The following is a 19530-nucleotide window of genomic DNA, read 5'->3' on the forward strand; positions in this document are numbered from 1 at the left end:
TTGGGGCGGTCGGGTCGAGTCTCTGCGCTCACACGGGCACGCTGCGGCCCCAGTCGGCCCAGCATCACAAAAACACGAGTTGAACCAATTTTCATCCGAAGGTTTACAGAGCCTTTACTTTTGACGCAAGCGCGAGCAAATATGGACGCATCACAAAGACGTTGCCTTTTGACGCGCGCGTTTGTAGATGCGATGGCACGACAAAACCTGCAAAACTCGTCCAGACGGCCAACACGAACCTGATGAACATCCTTCACCTTCAGACTATGCGCTGCTTGTGGTTGTCTTGCCAAAACCCTCCCGCTCTCTCGCTTCGCCTCTGCCCACGTGACTCAAGGTGAAATGCGGACAACGCCCTGGACTGGTCGCCAGTCAGTCGCAAGGCACGTTAAACACACAGCCGTTCACTACTGACACCGTCACTGAGCGGGAATTGCACCCACACTCAGAGGTAGGTAGGAACGGTTAGGTAGGTATTACTCCGTGGCATTTACTCAAGTAACATTTTGGATAAATTGGACCTGTCAGGGTGGCACGTTGGAAAACTGCCTCACTGTTCTGAGGACCCGGGTTCAAATCTGGCCGCCACCTGTTTGGAGTTTGCATGTTCTCCCCGTGCCTGTGTGGGGTTTTTTACGGGTACTCTGGTTTCGTCCCACATCCAGAGGAGGGTAGAGTAGCCAAATATTGTACTCAAGTCAGAGTACTGTTACTTTAGAATAATATGACTCAAGTAGAAGTAAAAAGTAAATTTTTACTTGAGTAACAAAGTACTCAATGAAAAAAATTACTCAAGAGTAACTTGTGAGTAAATTCAGATTGTTTTTTTTTTAAATCAGAGCATGAACATCAAATAAAATAAAATAAATAATAATATAAGGTCGTCTGGATTTTTTTTTTTTTTTTTTTTTTAGCAAATAATCATTTACTTAGAATTTTATGGCTGCAACACATTCCAAAAAAGCTGGGACATATGGCAAAAAAGACTGAGAAAGTTGAGGCATGCTCATCAAACACCTGTTTGGAACATCCAACAGGTGAACAGGCTAATTGGGAACAAGTGGGTGCCATGAGTGGGTATAAAAGGAGCTTCCCTGAATTGCTCAGTCATTCACAAGCAAAGATGGGGCGACGTTCACCTCTTTGTGAACAAGTGCGTGAGAAAATAGTCAAACAGTTTAAGGACAATGTTCCTCAACATACAATTGCAAGGAATTTCCGGATTTCATCATCTATGGTCCATAATATCATCAAGAGGTTCAGAGAATCTGGAGAAATCACCGCATGTAAGCGGCAAGGCCGAAAACATTGGATGCCCGTGACCTTCGATCCCTCAGGTGGCACTGCATCAAAAACAAAGATCAATGTGTAAAGGATATCACCACATGGGCTCAGGAACACTTCAGAAAACCAACGTCAGTAAATACAGTTCACAGCTACATCCGTAAGTGCAACTTGAAACTCTACTATGCAAAGCAAAAGCCATTTATCAACAACACCCAGAAACGCCGCCGGCTTCTATGGGCCCGAGCTCATCTAAGATGGACTGATGAAAAGTGGAAAAGTGTTCTGTGGTCCGACGAGACCACATTTCAAATTGTTTTTGGAAATTGTGGATGTCGTGTCCTCCGGGCCAAAGAGGAAAAGAACCATCCGGACTGTTATGGACGCAAAGTTCAAAAGCCAGCATCTGTGATGGTGTGTTAGTGCCAATAGCATGGCTAACTTACACATCTGTGACGGAACCATTAATGCTGAAAGGTACATACAGGTTTTGGAGAAACATATCCTGCCATCCAAGCCCCATCTTTTTCATGGACGCCCCTGCTTATTTCAGCAAGACAATGCCAAACCACATTCTGCACGTGTTATAACAGCGTGGCTTCGTAGTAGAAGAGTGCGGGTACTAGACTGGCCTGCCTGCAGTCCAGACCTGTCTCCCATTGAAAATGTGTGACACATGAAGCGTAAAATACGACAACGGAGACCCCGGACTGTTGAACAGCTGAAGCTGTACATCAAGCAAGAATGGGAAAGAATTCCACCTACAAAGCTTCAACAATTAGTGTCCTCAGTTCCCAAACGTTTCTTGAATGTTGTTAAAAGAAAAGGTGATGTAACACAGTGGTAAACATGACCCTGTCCCAGATTATTTGGAACGTGTTGCAGCCATAAAATTCTAAGTTCATGATTATTTGCTAAAAACAATAAAGTTGTTCAGTTTGAACATTAAATAGCCTGTCTTTGTAGTATAAAAAACCCAGGGGTGGCGAAGAAGCAGTATTGCGACACTTTGTTCAAACATGCCGAACATCACGTGACTACTGCGAACGAGGCCGCGTTACGTCACAGCAGTATTGAATTGAGTGGGCATGTCTATAGTTGTCTGTCAAAACGTCTTCAAATGTGTTAGCCTGCTAAATGGTGGCTTTTTGTATTGTCGCGTATAATCGTCCTTTCACAGTAGTACACACTGATGTGGCAATGTTTACAAAATGTGCTGCACGAGGTGCATGCTTAAATGCCTTCATTTGCCATAATTGAATTGTTTTAATGTCTCATTACTGCCACGATCTGTGTTTTGGTTTGGGTTGTGGTTCGTTTTGTTTCATGTTTTCCTGTGTTCCATGTTGTTCATGTCGTGTGCTCATTCAGTTATTGTGTCCACCAGTTGTCATCAACCTTATGCCTCGTGTCGACCAATCAGCTCCCTCCAGCCGCTTGTGTCTTGTCCAGGTGTTCCTCGTTGTCTCCTCGATCTCTTTGTATTTAGTTCCCTGGTTTCTTTCACTTCTTGTCGGTTCATTTTCGTTGTCAGGTGTTATTGTCCCTGTCTGTGCCACATCATAGTTGTCAGTTGTCACTCAGTTATTTCAACAGTCATGTTTTGTTCCCAGTTTTCGGTTTGTTCAAGTGTTTCTTGTTGTTCTGTTGTGGGACTTTGTTTAGTTTGCTTTATCTGTGTTCCTTGTTTGCCTTTCTTTGGAAATTAAATATCATTTTTTGAGACTCCTGCACTCCGGCCTTGCCTCCCTGCTTCCCTGCACTTGGGTCCACCACGTTTTTGCCTTGCCTTCCTCGCCTTCGAAAGCCCTAATCGTGACAATTAAAGCCCTTTGTTTTATTTTACACTTGGACGGCAGTAAAACATGTTAATTAAAATGTTTTTTGCTTGTGCACTTAATAAAGATTTTGTGTGTTGGAACCAATTCAATATATAAATATTTTAAATTCAAAATGAATTGTGTTCGACCTCCTGTATTTAAGGAAAGTGAATTCATGCGTCCACTGGTTTTGTAATGTAGCTTTAGTGGTTTATCGCTAGGTGGCAGTAAAGCCATCTTTTCTCTTCTGTTGAGTGTCAGCGTGGTCTAATTCATTGTGAAACAGTCAGCCCTTTTTTAAGTGTGAAAAGAGACAGTGAATAAGAAAAAAACAAAAATAAATGACACGTACACAAATTGACAAAATTGTTCATTAAGTGGTTGAACTTAAAACTGATTGATAAAATGCATATGGACAAGCCACAAAGCTTGGGGGGGGGTGAATGTCCTTTGGACAAATGAGACAAAAACGGAAGCTTTTTGGTAAGTCACATCAAGTCTACAACAGATACAAAAAAGAAGCATACAGAAAGAAAAGAACACTAGCTACTGTGAACCATGGAGGAAGTTCAGTTAGGTTCTGAGGCTGCTTTGCTGGATCCAGTAGAGCGTGTCTTGAATCTCTGCTGGGAACAATCAAATCTATCCTGACATTATTGAGAAAAATGTAGTTTAAGCTTAGTTTCAGTTGTAGGTCATCCAACAGGATAAGGATAACACTGCTAAAACCACCCGAGAATGGTTAAGAACCAGAATCTGAATAATTATTGGCCGTGTATGTTAAAAACACAAGGGATGTATCTCCAATAGTTGGAGCCACTCTAGTTCTGTGTCAGCGTGGTCTAGTTCTGCAGCAAACAAGCCACAAATATATATATATAATATATATAGGACATAAATGCATACATACAGGGAGTCATTGAGCAATGTAAGGGGACCAGTAGTGCGGTAATGCTGATACAAGACAATTGTGCAAAGAGTCTTCAAGCAATTTAGGGTCTCCAGTGGTATGGTAATACTGATCAACAACAGTAATGCAAATAAGGCAACATCATGAAGCGACAAGAATGAATCCCGTAATAATGTCACAACAGATGTGCAAAATTGGTAAAATGTCACTATGGAATTATAAGTCAGATGTTTAAGAAGATAATGGCAAAGGGAAAGAAGCTATTGAATGTCTGCTGCTTTTAGTGTGCATTGTTTGATAGCATTAACATGCGGAAGGAGAAAATGAATAACACTCCTGCCAATTTGGAAGAGCCTCATTGTTATTAAACATCCGTCAAAGGCCCTGAAACACACAGTTTGGAGAAACCTGAGCATTGGAGCAGTTTGCTCATGAGGAGTGAGCCAACATGCCTGTCATTGTACTTGTTATAATGCCAATTAAGACATTCTTATTTTGATTTATTCTTAGCCAAAAAGGTGCACTGAGAGCTACAGAAATGGTGAGACTGCAGAGGATGTGCAGCAAAATATTACAGGTAAGTTAAGGGCCACTTTTCTTTTTTTGTTCAGCCTAGTTTCATTATTTTATTTTACTTTTTTAATTATATCAGACCACAGGTGGATGAGAAGTTAGCCCACCCGCCTCACAGTTCTGAGGTCCTGGGTTCGAATCCGGGCTTCGGCCATGCTGTGTGAGGTTTGCATGTTCTCCCTTTGCTTGCGTGGGTTTCGCCGGGTACTCCGGCTTCCTCCAACATTAAAAAAAAAAAAAAAAAAAACACGCAAGACTCTAAATTGTCTGTAAATTTGAATGTGACTGGTTGTTTGTCCATATGTGCCGTGCAATTGGCTGGCATCTTGATGAGGGTGCTCTCCGCTTCTCGTGGTGCCTCACCCTCGATCTGAGTGAGGATAAGCATCACAGATGGATTTGAGATGTTGGGTATGTATGTTTTTGTGGTTTGATGAAAGAACAAAGGCTTGTGTTTCCGGCTCACAGTGATCACATGACTTTTCCTGACTGGCTGTGATACTGTCATGAGTGCGACATGCTAACTTGTACGTCTCAGTCTCTCTCTCCCACACACAAACAACCCCCACATTTTCCCATCACGCCCATTGTTTTTTCACAGTAGTCGTTTCTTATGATAATTCGAATTAGCGAAGCACTGACCTGAAAGTCAGCATGTCATGTGTGATTACATCATCTGGGGAGACATTGCCATTTCAACTTTTTCAGTGCAAAAATGTTTCAGTGGACTTCACACATCTGAAACAGAAAAGGTAGCCCAAGCACATCAGGAAATGGAAAATAATATTGTTATTTGTCATATTGTGATGACTCCAAATCTTTTTTTTTTTAAATCTAATTTGATCTTTTCCCCCTCTTTTCTGAGCACAGTGTGAATTGCTTTTTGAGTATGAAAATACTCAAACTTTGATTCCAAATAATCACTATATTGATGTCATAATTTATTGTCTTCTATTTTATCTTGATTGGTTACTATTCATCGTATGACTATAAAGTCATATGCATGACAATTAAAAGGTACATCACGATGTGGGTAGTATGTTTACCTCACAGTCAAAGGTTCCACTCTTCTCTCAGGCCTTTCTATGTTTCTCCAGTTACTCTGGCTTCTACCCACGTTCCCCCAAAAAATCATGTTTGGTTAATTGAATGCTCTAAATTACCCGTGAATGTGAATGATTGTTCGTCTGTATGTGACCAGCAATTGCCTGGCGACCACTCCAGGCTGTATCCCATCTGTCGCCCAAAAAAAGAACTCCTGGTGACAAAAAAAATATGATTAGCTGTTGAAATTAGCAGGTGAGAAATTTAATGAAAGGAAGTTTGTGGTTCATACAGAGTGGGAAGTTTTCTGTCATTTATAAAAAAAATTATAATAAATTTTAAAAATTATTTATTTTATTTTTTTTCTGTGGTGATACAGGGCGGCACGGTGTACGTCTGGTTAGAGCATCTGGCTCACAGTTCTGAGTACTGGGGTTCAATCCCCAGCCCCACCTGTGCGGAGTTTGCATGTTCTCCCCGTGCCTGCGTGGGTTTTCTCCGGGCACTCCGGTTTCCTCCCACATCCCAAAAACATGCATTCATTGGAGACTCCAAATTGCCCATAGGTGTCAATGTGAGTGCGGATGGTTGTTTGTTTCTATGTGCCCTGAAGATTTAAAAAAAAAAAAAGCTTGAAAATGTTAAGCGACCATGCATGTTTTTTTAATTTTGGAGGAAACCGGAGTATCCAGAGATACCAGAATTATGCAATATATTAACATCACTGATGGAAACAGACTTGCCAACAAACAGTATTGCAAGTTCTAACCATTAATTTGCCACTCTTGCTCACCTGCAACACACAGCCCATCATCAACAATTACAGCAACATGTTATGACAAAAGCTGCACATAAGGTTGCAGGACTCCTTTTCCAGATTTGAAGAACACCATAGCTGTCTCAGGTGCCTTGATGAACTTCAACAAATATTTTATATAATTAGCCACTGATAAATTACTGGAGTCTCGATACATAAACGTTCAAAAAAATTGCAACAAAATAAAATACTGTATGCAGTACATGGGTAGGAAGCATGGCTCAATTAACTAATGAAGCCATCATTGTCCATCAACACTATTACAATGGGTCCCACGTGCTGAATATCACTCATGCATCAATTTTCTACCACTTCAATATATAAACCTAAACCTCGTTAGAGTCGTGGGTGAAGTGGGGTGGTGTACACCTTGGACTGTTTGCAAGTCACATACAGTATAGACAAAGAACCATTCACATGTGGTGTGGTCTTATTGTGTTGTATTGTTCTTATTGTGTTATATTGTTTTTAAATTATAGTTTTATTGATGTATCCTTTGAACTGGTCCCGTAAACGATGTACTTTGTCCTGATGTGGTTACTCTGGGTTGTTTGTTGTGACTGAATGTGCACCTGGATCTGAAAGCTGTAAACAAATTGCCCATACGGGATCAATAAAGTTGTCTGAATCTGACTCTGAATCTGAACACCTATGGGAAATTTAGAGGCCGCGGGTAATCTTAGAAGCATGTTTTTGGAACGTGGGAGAAAACTGGAGTACAGTACGTGGAGCACACCCACGCAGGCACAGAGAGTACTTGTCCACACAAAAAGCCTGAGCCAAGATCAATTTGGCTGAGAGCCAGACGAGCCTAACATACTTTGTCACTGCATCTTAATCATGCGGCGCACTTTATAATAATAACACGTATCATTGCCTCACTTTTTAGTCATGACTATTTTTAAAAACTATTTAAAAGAAAAAAATCCCTCTCAGTATGAACCACATACTTCCATCTTTCCATTTTAATCACCGCTTACCCTGATTAGGGTCGCGGGGCGCCGGAGCCTATCCCAGCTGACTTCGGGCAAAAGGTGGACTACACCCTGAACTGGTCGCCAGTCAGCCACAGGGCACATATAGACACAGACAACCAGTCGCAACTCACATTCACACCATCACTGAGTGGGAACTGAACCCACGCTGCTTGCACCAAAGTCAGGCGAGTGTACAACCACACCATCAGTGACTCCTTCTAATAGTTCCCCTTTGCTAAGTGTAAAAATTTGAACAGACAATCATATTTGGTCACCGGGAGAGCTCCTTCGAAGAGTGACTACGTGTATTGCTCATGGGGCCTGGAGCGCAATGATTTGGAAGAACAGCCGCCCTGATCTGAGCTCATGTAGCGGTATGTTATTGGTCTTCTGCGCCAACCGGTTTGTGTCGATAAAAAACAAAAAGGTTGTCGAAAAGTACACTTGGCATTAGGACAGGAAGCGTTAGACGGGGCCGCTGTAGTACCTCCGGATTGGCACACTGGAAAGAATTGAGACTGATGGGTGTGTTATTGGGACACATATTCCTCAGTCTCCCCTGTAAAGTCGATTCCCAAGTGTTGCAGGACACTTTGACAGTAAGTCAAACCTTGGATGCAGGAGCTACATCTTGTGCGATAGATAGATAGATAGATAGATAGATAGATGGATAGATGGATAGATGGATAGATGGATAGATGGATGGATGGATGTGTTTATTCTGTTCTGATAAAGCAACACAATGAAAACAAATACGATAGAGAAGACGTCAGGAAAGTGATTGCCTCACATTTGCTCTCCCTTCCAGTTGTCACACCCCCCGCCTACATGACGGGGAATTCCTGACGTCACATGAACACTTTCGTCTTGGTAGTTGGCTTGAGAGTCGAAACCGTTTGTTGTAGTTTTGCCAGAATTGCGCCAGATAACTATTTATTTTTTTTTTTTAGTTTGATGATGAATGTCAAACACTACAACAACCCCCGCGAAATTATTATTATTATTTATTTTTAGATTTAACAGCTTAACAGGCGTTTTTGTTTCAGTCATTTATAGATTGGATAGGGTTTGAGGCTGTTGCTTTGTTTGTTTATTTGTAGATATGACTGGTCTAAAGTTTTGTTTTTGTTTTATTCATATAGATTTGACAGGTTGACCGGTTTTGTTGATGTTGATTTTCTTTGAATGCAAAGTATGTAGAGTCGGCCGTTTTGTTGTTGTTGTTTTGCATTTATTAATTTATAGATTTAAAAGGTTACGTGTTCGATGCGCTCTTGCATAATAATAATTATTTTATTTTTTGACAAGTTGACAGTATGAGCCAAGTCTGAGGAGACTCGAGTGAGTGGAACCGGTTTCTCTTCCTCTGTCGCTGGTGCGTCCGGCTGCGGGGGGGAGGTTGCGAAACATCAGGGAGTCTCGGAAAGTTTTCACACCCCCGGAAAATGCATCGTGGAGAAGGAGGCGGTGGCGTGAGAGCGGCGAGGAGGGAAACCCGTGACTTCCTTGATTTTTCCTCTTGAGTGTGAAACCGAACTCTCACTATAACACTATAAAAGGGCCGGCTCGACGACACTCCGTTCAATCTCCTGGACCGGACCGGACCGTGGTGCAGAGAGCCACCATCCTGTGGAGGTTACCCGCTGAACAATTCGCCGTCTCGTGCCCTCAGCCGTCCCCATGTGCGCATTGTTGGGACCTAAAGACATGGACATTGAGTGTCAGGAGAAGAAAGGCCGCGAGCGTGTGCGGTGTCTGGATGTGTGCATGGTGGTTTCCATCCTGGTCCTGTTTGCAGCGCTCACTGTTGTGGCTGCAGCGTGTGTGTCGGCTCTGATGAAGCTGAGCTCCCAAGTGGACTCGCCGCTGGAGCCGTTTCAATTTGCAACGGCAGAACTAAGAGGACTCTCACCGAGTCCGGCATACAAGGTACATTTGGATTACATATTTTTTTTTTTTTAATTTAAGTAATCAATTACACGTGATCTTATCTTGCATACATAGGACTTATTACAGTATATCATTATTGTTTGTGTGTTGACAGATGCAGAACTTTGCTTTCTTGGAGGCAGTCTCAAGTAAGTCTGCGTATTTTGGGTGGAATGCAAATTTAACACGTAGCCATCCATTTTATTGTGGTTATCCTGAGTAGGGTCGCAGGTGAGCTGGAGCTTATCGCAGGTGACTGACTGGGTTGACTTTTGGCCTGAGCGCCAGCCCGTAGCATGGCACGTAATGAACAAATAACCGCTCACACCTTTTAGGGGGGTCGTCGAAAACGCTTAACGTAAAAAAGGCTTAATGTCGCTTAATGTCTGAAAACTGCGATCAATAGTCACCGAAGAATTATGTGGACAGCTCTACTTATGCCCACTTCTACCTCGAAAAATATTTAAACAATCGGCCAAATATTTAGGATTTGATGTATGTATGTCTCAAATCCGGCGGCACGGTGGACGACTGGTTAGAGCGTCAGCCTCACAGTTCTGAGGACCCGGGTTCAATCCCCGGCCCCGACTGTGTGGGGTTTGCATGTTCTCCCCGTGCCTGCGTGGGTTTTCTCCGGGCACTCCGGTTTCCTCCCACATCCCAAAAACATGCATGAATTGGAGACTCTAAATTGCCCGTAGGCGTGAATGTGAGTGCGAATGGTTGTTTGTTTGTATGTGCCCTGCGATTGGCTGGCAACCAGTTCAGGGTGTACCCCGCCTCCTGCCCGATGACAGCTGGGATAGGCTCCGGCACGCCCGCGACCCTAGTGAGGAGAAGCGGCTCAGAAAATGGATGGATGGATGGATGTCTCAAATCCACAAATATATCTGCGATTTACAGGTGTGTTTTTCAAATCCCCAAATTATTTGCACGTTTTTAAAATTCACAAATATAGCCGCGATTCACACATGTTTTTTCAATGTTGTGTGTGTAATTCTTATGACTTATAATTTTTCTGAAAATATTACAACGATCGGCCCAATATTTTGGATTTTATGGATGCTAAACGTTTTCCTCTCCATAGACGCTCACTATACTGAAAAAGCTTAACGTCGCTTAATGAGGAACAAGCTTAATGTCCATGAAATCCATAATATTGGGGCTATTGTTCTGATATTTCAGAGGTGGAAGGAGGCATAAGTGGATTGGCTAGGGGGGATCAGACTGACGCATTTTTGCCCGTTATTGGCTCGATTTGCTATCGATCAGGCCCAACATATTTTGTCTGGAACAACAAAACGTCTTTTAATGTGACATAATCCATGACCAACGATTTGGCCCTGCAATTGACCTCCGACACCAAAATCAAAAGTCTAGCGTGGTTGATTTTTTGGGATATCTTCCATGTAGTGTGACATATAAAGCAGAACGCCCCGACATAGTGCCTTGACGTCAACCAATAGGACTGCGCATTGCCTCCCTTGGTCGGCGTGCTCAACGTTTATTCACGCACATAAACCAATGTTAACCGAAGCTTTGGAGCATGAATCAACAGAACGCTGGAATGTTTACGTACAAGCGTTAGTGCTAGCACTAACTAGCGTAACAACCTGATGTTGCCTGCTTGGTAGCAGTATTAAAAGTGCATGAATATTACCTCAAATGTGTTCCTATCATAATGCATGCCATGCAGTGTTGCCATTGTCTGACCGAGACACGGCAAGATATTATGACAGTAGTCTATCAGTGCAATCGTGAGGGACTAAATCTGTCTTGCAGTCTGATCCAGGCATAAGCAAGTGCATGTTCCTAATTGGATGTGTTTGTCTCCTCCTACAGGCAAGTTGGGGAACTCAACCGTTCAGTGGGATCCAGTCCACTACAGTGCCGGGGAGTCTGTTGGAAGCAACTTCCAGTTTGACTCAAAGCAACACTCGCTGCAGCCCAGACGTGCGGGGACTTACTTCATATACCTGAATCTCAACCTGACCTGCACGTACAGGTGCAGTGCTGGCCTCCTGAGTGTCCGTGTGGGGGACAAGCTGAGCTGCCAAGTTCACCTTCTCGCGGAGTCCGAACAAGAGAGCAAGAGGTGCTGGGCAGTAGGCTGGTTGGACACCAACACGAGGCTGCTCACCCACATGAGCGTGCCAAAGGAGGGGCTGCAGAACTGGAAGCTGGAGCTCAACGGTTCTAACTTGGGCATGTTCCTCGTGGACTAACGTCTGAAATCAGAACTGCTTGCATGTGACCTGCAAGTAACCCAACTAAAGAATGTAACAGGAGCACAGCATGAGAGACTCCGCGGACCTCTCCTGAAAAAGGATGCAAAAGAAGAGACGTTGCAATCAAGGAGGAGATATGGACTAGACACTGATTATCTTATTGACTTTTTGTAATGATGTGCATATTTATTTAACAACATGGGACTACTTATGTTGCAGGTTGCTATATGTCAAATATGATGTTATTGTAGGTCGATAACACTACATGAGTGTTAATGTGCAATGCTCTTCAAGTTTTTATTTGAGTTGCTGGTTCTCTTTTGATTTTATAGATGGCTACAAGGTTCTCATCTGGATTCACTTCATAGCATGTTGGATAATAAGCAGCAATGTGATCACAGTCAGTGTAAGGTCACAGACTCACAACATTGCAACACTGACAGTAAATCACTGTCAGTGTATAATAATGATTTGATTGAATTTTCCATGCAATAGTTTGCTAGTTAACATACAAATCTGAAGTTAATCTAACAATGCCAGTAAATGAACAGGTTGATGAGGAAATATAACATATTTAATTTCAAGTGTAAAATGCGGTGATGTAGCTATAGATTTGGGAACCTTTAAAATAAAGTGGAACCAAAAGATCAGATGTATTGTATGATGTTCAAAATTTGGACTTGCAAAATGTGATGAAACAATGTTAAATCCAATGGACAAACTGCATAGTGGTGATTGTATCCATATTAACATGGAAATAAACCTATGAGTTACATGCGTGCGCGCATGCATGAAAAGGAGAAAATGACGTATGTGACAGTGATTGTGGCAATGTACAAGTGGAATATTTGAAAAGTGTCTCGCGAAGGGGAAAGTTCCCTGTTGTTGCATGTAGCGGGAAGTAACAATGCATCACTTCCTGTTTATTTATTTTTCAAGTGCCAAAAACACCTTACTATATACATTCAATTTATAATTTATTATTATAGTTTTGCACCACTGCAAACCAACCACAATAATAAAGATAACGTTAAGGCATCTTTAACTATTTCAATCCATTTTGAACAATTGCATTGGATCTCGCCAGACAAGATATTTAGAAAAAAACAGCATCTAAATTAAAAATTAATATTTTGTTTTTGTTTATGAAAAGATAATCGGTGGAGAGGTACTGTCAAAAAATAATTCTTGGCAAAAATATACTATTATAACGGAACAGAGTAAAGGAGAGTTTAAATTGCTCCTTGCAGGTTGCCATCAACCACATAATGGCCAACTTTCATGTTCTAAGGTGTGCACAGGAGATGTGCATGTGTTGATTTGGGGTTTACAACAGGAAATAACCCAATTATTCTATCTAAACACTCTCCATGTCACTTTCATATCATGCTGTCTTTGTCAACATTGCTTGTTGAAGCCTTGCATGCCCTTTTGTCTCAGAATGGTGCTTTTATTTACAAATACATTTATACAGTAAGATGCAGAAATATTTTGACAATGACTTTCTCCCCCCGATATTTCCGCTTTACGTCGTCACAATGGTTTGTAAATATAAGTCAAGACATAATTAAAGTATAAACTTTCAACTTTAATTAAAGATGTTTTTGATATGGCATTTACCATTTCGGAATTGAAACCATTTCACGCAGAGTAAATCCATTTTCAGGGGCTCAGAAGTGTTTTGATAAGATGATGTAACAATAATTACAACAACAACCACAATTTGTATGACTTAGATGGAAATAGTTTGTGGTAAATGACTACCTGAAGTCTGGTGCACATTCTGAGTTTCCACCCTGGCGAGGGCCTGCTTTGCCAGGCATTCAATGCAGTAACCTTCAACCTGACTGCTTGTTTGTGGGTCTCTCTCCCTTTACTTTTGTCTTAAGTGAAAAGCATGCTCTATTTGAGATCAGGTAACTGATTCGGCCATTGAAGAATATTCAATTTATTCACCTTTCAAAAAGTATTTTACAGTATGGTATGCTTATCAGGACGGTATCAGGCACATAGACCCAAAGTGGTACTCAACCACCTGGCTTTTTGCCCTAGATGAAAAAAGTTCCTTTTTCCGCTGCAGCCCATTTTTTTCTTCATTAATCAGTATGTAAAAAAATAAAATAGCCTCTGGGTCATCGATTCCACCCAAAGTGTTTTGATATCTGACAGGCATTACTTTGAGTTCTTGGGAGAATTATACATATGATATGATAGATGGCATTGATGCTTTAGAATTTTTTGGTACCCTTCTTCTGACTAATACTTTTGAACAATGAGACACACCTGATGCTGCGGAAGTTCTCTGCGGACCATGGCTTGTGTTGTAAGATGTGACCACAACAATGTCAGGAAAGGCCTATTTTAACATCTGAGATTTATTTGGGGTTAATCAGAGGGACTTTAAATTGTGGCAGTTGTGTGTTGACTGCCATTTAACGTGTTTAATTGTGATTGCTATATTCTGAAAAGAGCCACATCCCCATCTATAAGAGGGTGTGTGCACTTGTGCAACCACATTATCACAGTTGTTTATTTTTACTTCCTCTCTCTAATGTATGTGTGTGTGTGTGTGTGTGTGAGATATCCTGTGCACACCTTCGAACATATATAGAACAGATAGAGAGAGAACAGATAGATAGATAGATAGATAGATAGATTGATTGATTGAGAGAGAGAGAGAGAGAGAGAGAGAGAGAGAAATTGAATATGTATATACAATTATCCTTTCTGCATTGCAAGGAAAAGCTGAGTCAGTCACACCAGCTTCAGCATGTTTGTTCTGGTCACCCTTCTATCCTCTTGCATCCTTACCTCACCACATCCTGCTCTTCACACACACACATTGGTTTTTGCAAGGTGCGTGTTTTACAACACATCAATAAATCTTTGACTATTTAATGTGGGTGGCCTCTAAGTTTGTGGTTTGTCTATATGTGCTTGGGACGCTTAATAGACTTGCAGACAAACTTAAGAGGATGTTTTCACAGTCTGGTTGTATTCATTACATATTGTGTTAATATGCAGAACAATCAAGAGACAGTATTTTATTCAAGCAACAAATAATGTAGTCTGAATATCAGATACAGTTTCACGAGATTACAATCATTTGCTGCTTTTTCCACAAGTGCTTCTAATACATACAAAAAGAAAGGAAGAAGTTAATCACAATGAGTCAAATGTGCGATTAGTTGTTTGTTTGTTTTTTTCTATGGAGATATCATAAAGGCTCCCATAAAATTTTCAGTAGGTCCAGGACGCAACGTCTGTATACTATCTAATGTGACAAAAATTTTATCTCCGGACACCAGGTGGAAGATCCCCGCCAGGTAACTGTCCCATATATCCTCCCCACCTGATGACGTCACACTTGAAGGTTTTGGGATCCAGCAGCGGGACCTGGAGGAAAAAGTCAGAGTGGTGCCCATGCAGACTGAGAATACATTGGAAATGGTTGTGCAGCAAGAGAGGAAGGAAACAAGGCGCCCACTAACCTCTTTGATTTCATAAGTTCTATAGATTGGTCATATGCCATGGTGTCTTTCATCACTTTGTGCTGGATGAGAGAACAAACCTCAACAGCATTTATCTGCACTTTGGAGTAGAGGTAGTAGTAACCGTCCTGCTCCACCAACAGGCGGCCATTGTTGTAGCTCATCTGGTGGGTGATGGCGTCGCCATCTTTGTCAACCCATTGCACCACATTTTTCTCCCCGACAGGATTGCTACTGCCTGAAACAAAGATGGGGGGGTTCACCAATACATTCAAGGAGTTCATGTCAATTTGGATTTTGTGTAGTATTTTAGGTGGTTCATTAAAAGAGGACTCTTACACATCAGGTGAGCGAAGGGCTTATGTCCCAGCGGAGTTGGCACTGGGTGAACCTCATTGGAGCCTCCTGTTGCCATAAGAGGGAGAAAATCCATCAGTACAACTATACATCTAATTAATCTGTTTTAAAGCTTACCGATCCGTCTATTAAGGATGGGCATCATCATATATGAATCTATTGATTATACTGTATCTTTAAGAATTCTGTCAATTGTGTAAAATGGATTGTTGATTGATTGCATCATGAAGCAATTGAGACATGTTTATCCTACTTGGCTGCAGCCACAAGAGCCGTACTAGTCTCAGTCGCCACTAGTTTGTGGCGTAAAGAAGACTCAGCTATTGAATCATCCACACAGACCTCAGGATTGGGTATCTAACGATCTTTGTACAAACTTAGTATTTATAATAAGGGTCTTATTAAGTGATGGCATTGACATTGTAATTTTGTCTGTTTTGTTTACATTTCAACATAATAATCATACCTTCGGATGCCACTCGGCCTTTCAATGAGCCAACCTGCAAGAGAGAGAAAAAAGAACTGCAGTAAACCTTGAGCAATTTGGAAGTGTAATGTGACTTATTAGGCACTGACACACTCATTCATTCAATCTTACCTGCTTGGCAAATATTTTAGAGTTGGACATGTTTTGACAGAGAGGATCCGACACACAGATGGAAAATGCCTGCAAGGGGAAAGCGAAAAGAAAGGAGAAAGTCACAAGATGTCACAAGTTCAAGGGCAGGAAGTGTTGTTGTTGAGGTTTACAAAACCAATGAGGGCCCTAATGTAGCAATTTGAAAGACGTCCACACACACACAAAAAGAATGGTTTTTAGCTGGAAATCGAATGGGAAAATGACAATATCAAACCATGATGTGCTGATATATGCTACAAATGTGAGTGAATTGGTGGATGTAAAACATTTGTGAATTTACTGTACTGTGCATAAGTATATTTGTACAAATAATGTAATATTTAATTTACAAATGTAATGGTATTTTTGTAAATTAAATATTAAATTATTTGTACAAATATACTGTATATATATATATATATATATATATATATATATATATATAAATGACTGAAACGACGATCAGAATAACTACTATTTGAACTTCACTCATGATTATAATTTCAAGATTATACCAGGACACAGGAAAATGCCATTTTGATTATCTGTGCACATTGTGCACCAGAAGGACAAATAAAGACCCTCAAAGCTTTAGAACACAACCTGAAAGAGCAAACTAACAAAAAAAAACAACAACAGAAAAACAACCAGGGGAAAAAAGGGGAAAACGCCAAAAAATAAATAAATAAATAACGCTTCCATAGAGTAGTAGGGTCTGAACTATTTTGAGTGACTTCTCCTTACACTTTCAGTAAACCATTATAGGAGGCTGTTAATCTTAAATCTTGTCATTGTCAGTGGAACAAAAAAGTTTTTAAAGTATTTGAGAAAAGCTATTATTATTCTTTTATTCAATACATTAGTGCTAAGTCTTTCACACAGTACTGTATGTAATAAATTGCAAAGTGCAAAATGTATTGTAATATTTATTTTTGGAACGTGAGAGACCGTATCAACCACTTGAGACATTTGACACAATGGGCATGTGACTTAAGAGTGAATGCCAAGCATAAAGGGGATGTTCAGTTGTATTGCAGCCTGTGTGTGTGTGTGTGTGTGTGTGCGTGTGTGTGTGCAGATAGAGAGAGAGAGCGAGAGAGGGAAAGAGAGAGAGAGAGAGAGAGAGAGAGAGAGAGAGAGAGAGATTGTGATTGTAAGGAACAGGGAAATATCCGATGGAGAAATGTACGCAAAACACGAAGCACGTTCATCTTTAGTTGAAAAGGCAAAGATATGCAGACATGAATCTCACCTCGGTTTTCATGTAAAGTTTATAGACAAAACATCCCTCGACAACAAGTCCTAGCACGCCAAGCGTCACCACCAGCAGAAGAAACAGAGTCCATCGTGTTTTTTTCGCAGGTCTGGGCGGGGGGAAGAAGCTGGCTCGGCTGTCCACCACAAAGACTTGGGGGTGGCTGGCCGCGTTGCCCTCTGCCATCTCCTCTCTCCCGCTCCACCTGCGATGCAAAGGGGGCACAAGGTCACAAGGCCTATCTGGGCAAGCAGATAGCAGGCAGAATCAGAGACAAGACTAGACACAAAATGAAAGATAATGACAGGAAGACAGACAGGCAAAATAAATAGCGGTCGCTCCTTGCGCGAGGACATGCGATGCAACCTGACTTCACGGAAGTGATTACGCCATTCTCTGACTATTGCTAGCAAATGAGAATAGAATCTAACTGAGAACAGACATTACTACATGCTACAAGTAAAACCATCTAGGTTATTTATATGAAGAGAATACCTTGGATTTATTGGCGCTCCAGATGCTTCTTCTTCTTCTTTACTCAGCCACACATTCAGCAGCTAATTTCCTCAACTTGGGAAAATTACAGCTCAAGAAATGTTTTTTAAAAAATACAAAAACAATCAAAACAAACAAATGAATGAGAGAATTCTTCCAAAAATATGTTGTGAGCTTTGAAAATGCCTAACCTTATAGTCAGCACTTGAGGAGTAAGTACTGTACACTTAGTCCAGCTGCCTCGCATATACCCTACCAGCTGTCACCAATATTACTCTTTTTAGCATGCTCATGTAAGTAGGAAATGAAGATGAGGGAAGAAACAAGCCGAGAGCAAGAGAAGGCTATGCGCGTGGGACACTCCCCACAACATACTGAATAAATATATAGTTATCGTCTTGCAGCTGACACTTCCTTTACTCTCTTTTTGTGTCTATTGGATATTTCCATGCTCTTTTCTTCCATTTATAGAAAATGTTCGCCATTTCTTCTGCTCGCTGACATGCATGCATTTGTTACCACTGAATCAAAGCCAAGGCTTTACTTACTGTACACCTGTCCAAATGGCTTGGTATTTGCTGTAAAGTAACACATTACTTTCTCTTTAGACTAATCTTAGCAATGCAAACACTGTAGATGAATAGTTTCCACATTAGGGTTTTCTGTTACTGTTTGAAGGTGGGCGGCACGGTGGACGACTGGTTTGAGCGTCAGCCTCACAGTTCTGAGGACCGGGTTCAATCCCCGGCCCCGCCTGTGTGGAGTTTGCATGTTCTCCCCGTGCCTGCGTGGGTTTTCTCCGGGGACTCCGGTTTCCTCCCACATTCCAAAAATATGCATCAATTGGTGACTCTAAATTGCCCGTAGGTGTGAATGTGAGTGCGAATGGTTGTCTGTTTGTATGTGCCCTGCGATTGGCTGGCAACCAGTTCAGGGCGTACCCCGCCTCCTGCCCGATGACAGCTGGGATAGGCTCCAGCACGCCCGCGACCCTAGTGAGGAGAAGCGGCTCAGAAAATGGATGGATGGATGGATGGATGTTTGAAGGTGATAAATGTGTTGCACAGACATGAAGATGTAGTACTGTACCCATGTTATTTAAAAAAAAGGAAAAATCACATTAGTTGCCCTCGTCCTCTTTGTCACATCTTTAAATGGTGTCACAATGAGTATCATTTCCTCGTAGTAAATATGACAAATAGTGGAGGCTGTGGGTGTGATTGTGATTTACAAACATGCTGCATGAAAAAAATGTCTTCAGTGTATATTTGAACATGCTTCTTTTAACCCCACAGCAGCAGTCTTTTTTTTTTTGGGGGGGGGGGGGGGGGGGGGGGGGTTGTTTGTCTTATTTTGCTCTAGAGCTCTGCCTGCAGTTGTGAAGTGTTGAAATGTGGGAAATACAAATTGGCACCTGTAACCACTCATTCGATGCCAGCCTTGCCATTCCTTCATTCATTCATCTTCCGTTCCGCTTATCCTCACTAGGGTCCCGGGCGTACTGAAGCCTATCCCAGGTATCCTCGGGCGAGAGGCGGGGTACACCCCGAACTGGACGCCAGCCAATCGCCACCCTTCCCAGTTCATCCATATTTGACATACAGTATATAACTTTCAATGGCAATGAATTAATAACAGGTAAATACATGTTCAAAAGGTAAAGAAGCCAAGTCAAACAATCAACATTAAGCTAAGCACTCATCTGTATTATGTGTATTATCGATATATAAC

The 19530-nt window shown here is 41.6% G+C and overlaps 2 protein-coding genes across 2 annotated transcripts; one reads left to right on the forward strand and one right to left on the reverse strand.

Annotated features, from left to right (window-relative positions):
• Positions 1-8355: 8355 nt before the first annotated feature.
• On the forward strand, positions 8356-13163 carry LOC133404063 (uncharacterized). Its single transcript, XM_061679648.1, has 3 exons — positions 8356-9354; positions 9470-9503; positions 11197-13163. Exons 1-3 carry the CDS (start codon positions 9106-9108, stop codon positions 11577-11579), a joined length of 666 nt encoding a protein of 221 aa, XP_061535632.1. The 5' UTR covers positions 8356-9105; the 3' UTR covers positions 11580-13163.
• A 1402-nt stretch (positions 13164-14565) lies between these two features.
• On the reverse strand, positions 14566-18584 carry LOC133404128 (tumor necrosis factor ligand superfamily member 14-like). Its single transcript, XM_061679761.1, has 7 exons — positions 17800-18584; positions 17302-17509; positions 16029-16097; positions 15897-15930; positions 15413-15478; positions 15074-15311; positions 14566-14978 (listed from the first exon to the last, which is right to left on the reverse strand). The coding sequence occupies exons 2-7, from the start codon at positions 17488-17490 to the stop codon at positions 14789-14791; spliced, it is 786 nt and encodes a 261-aa protein (XP_061535745.1). The 5' UTR covers positions 17491-17509; positions 17800-18584; the 3' UTR covers positions 14566-14788.
• Positions 18585-19530: the final 946 nt, after the last annotated feature.

Source organism: Phycodurus eques, chromosome 6, assembly GCF_024500275.1.
Source record: "Phycodurus eques isolate BA_2022a chromosome 6, UOR_Pequ_1.1, whole genome shotgun sequence".
Taxonomy (NCBI): domain Eukaryota; kingdom Metazoa; phylum Chordata; class Actinopteri; order Syngnathiformes; family Syngnathidae; genus Phycodurus; species Phycodurus eques.

What these genes read in the sequence shown, in the direction of transcription:
- LOC133404063 (XM_061679648.1), top strand. Translation starts at nt 9,106, where the DNA reads ATGTGCGCATTGTTGGGACCTAAAGACATGGACATTGAGTGTCAGGAG. An exon ending in CACCGAGTCCGGCATACAAG is followed by an intron (nt 9,355 to 9,469) that starts GTACATTTGGAT and finishes GTGTGTTGACAG; the next exon opens with ATGCAGAACTTTGCTTTCTT. An exon ending in TTTCTTGGAGGCAGTCTCAA is followed by an intron (nt 9,504 to 11,196) that starts GTAAGTCTGCGT and finishes CTCCTCCTACAG; the next exon opens with GCAAGTTGGGGAACTCAACC.
- LOC133404128 (XM_061679761.1), bottom strand. Translation starts at nt 17,490, where the DNA reads ATGGCAGAGGGCAACGCGGCCAGCCACCCCCAAGTCTTTGTGGTGGAC. An exon ending in AACTTTACATGAAAACCGAG is followed by an intron (nt 16,098 to 17,301) that starts GTGAGATTCATG and finishes TTCCCCTTGCAG; the next exon opens with GCATTTTCCATCTGTGTGTC. An exon ending in GAACTTATGAAATCAAAGAG is followed by an intron (nt 14,979 to 15,073) that starts GTTAGTGGGCGC and finishes TTTTTCCTCCAG; the next exon opens with GTCCCGCTGCTGGATCCCAA.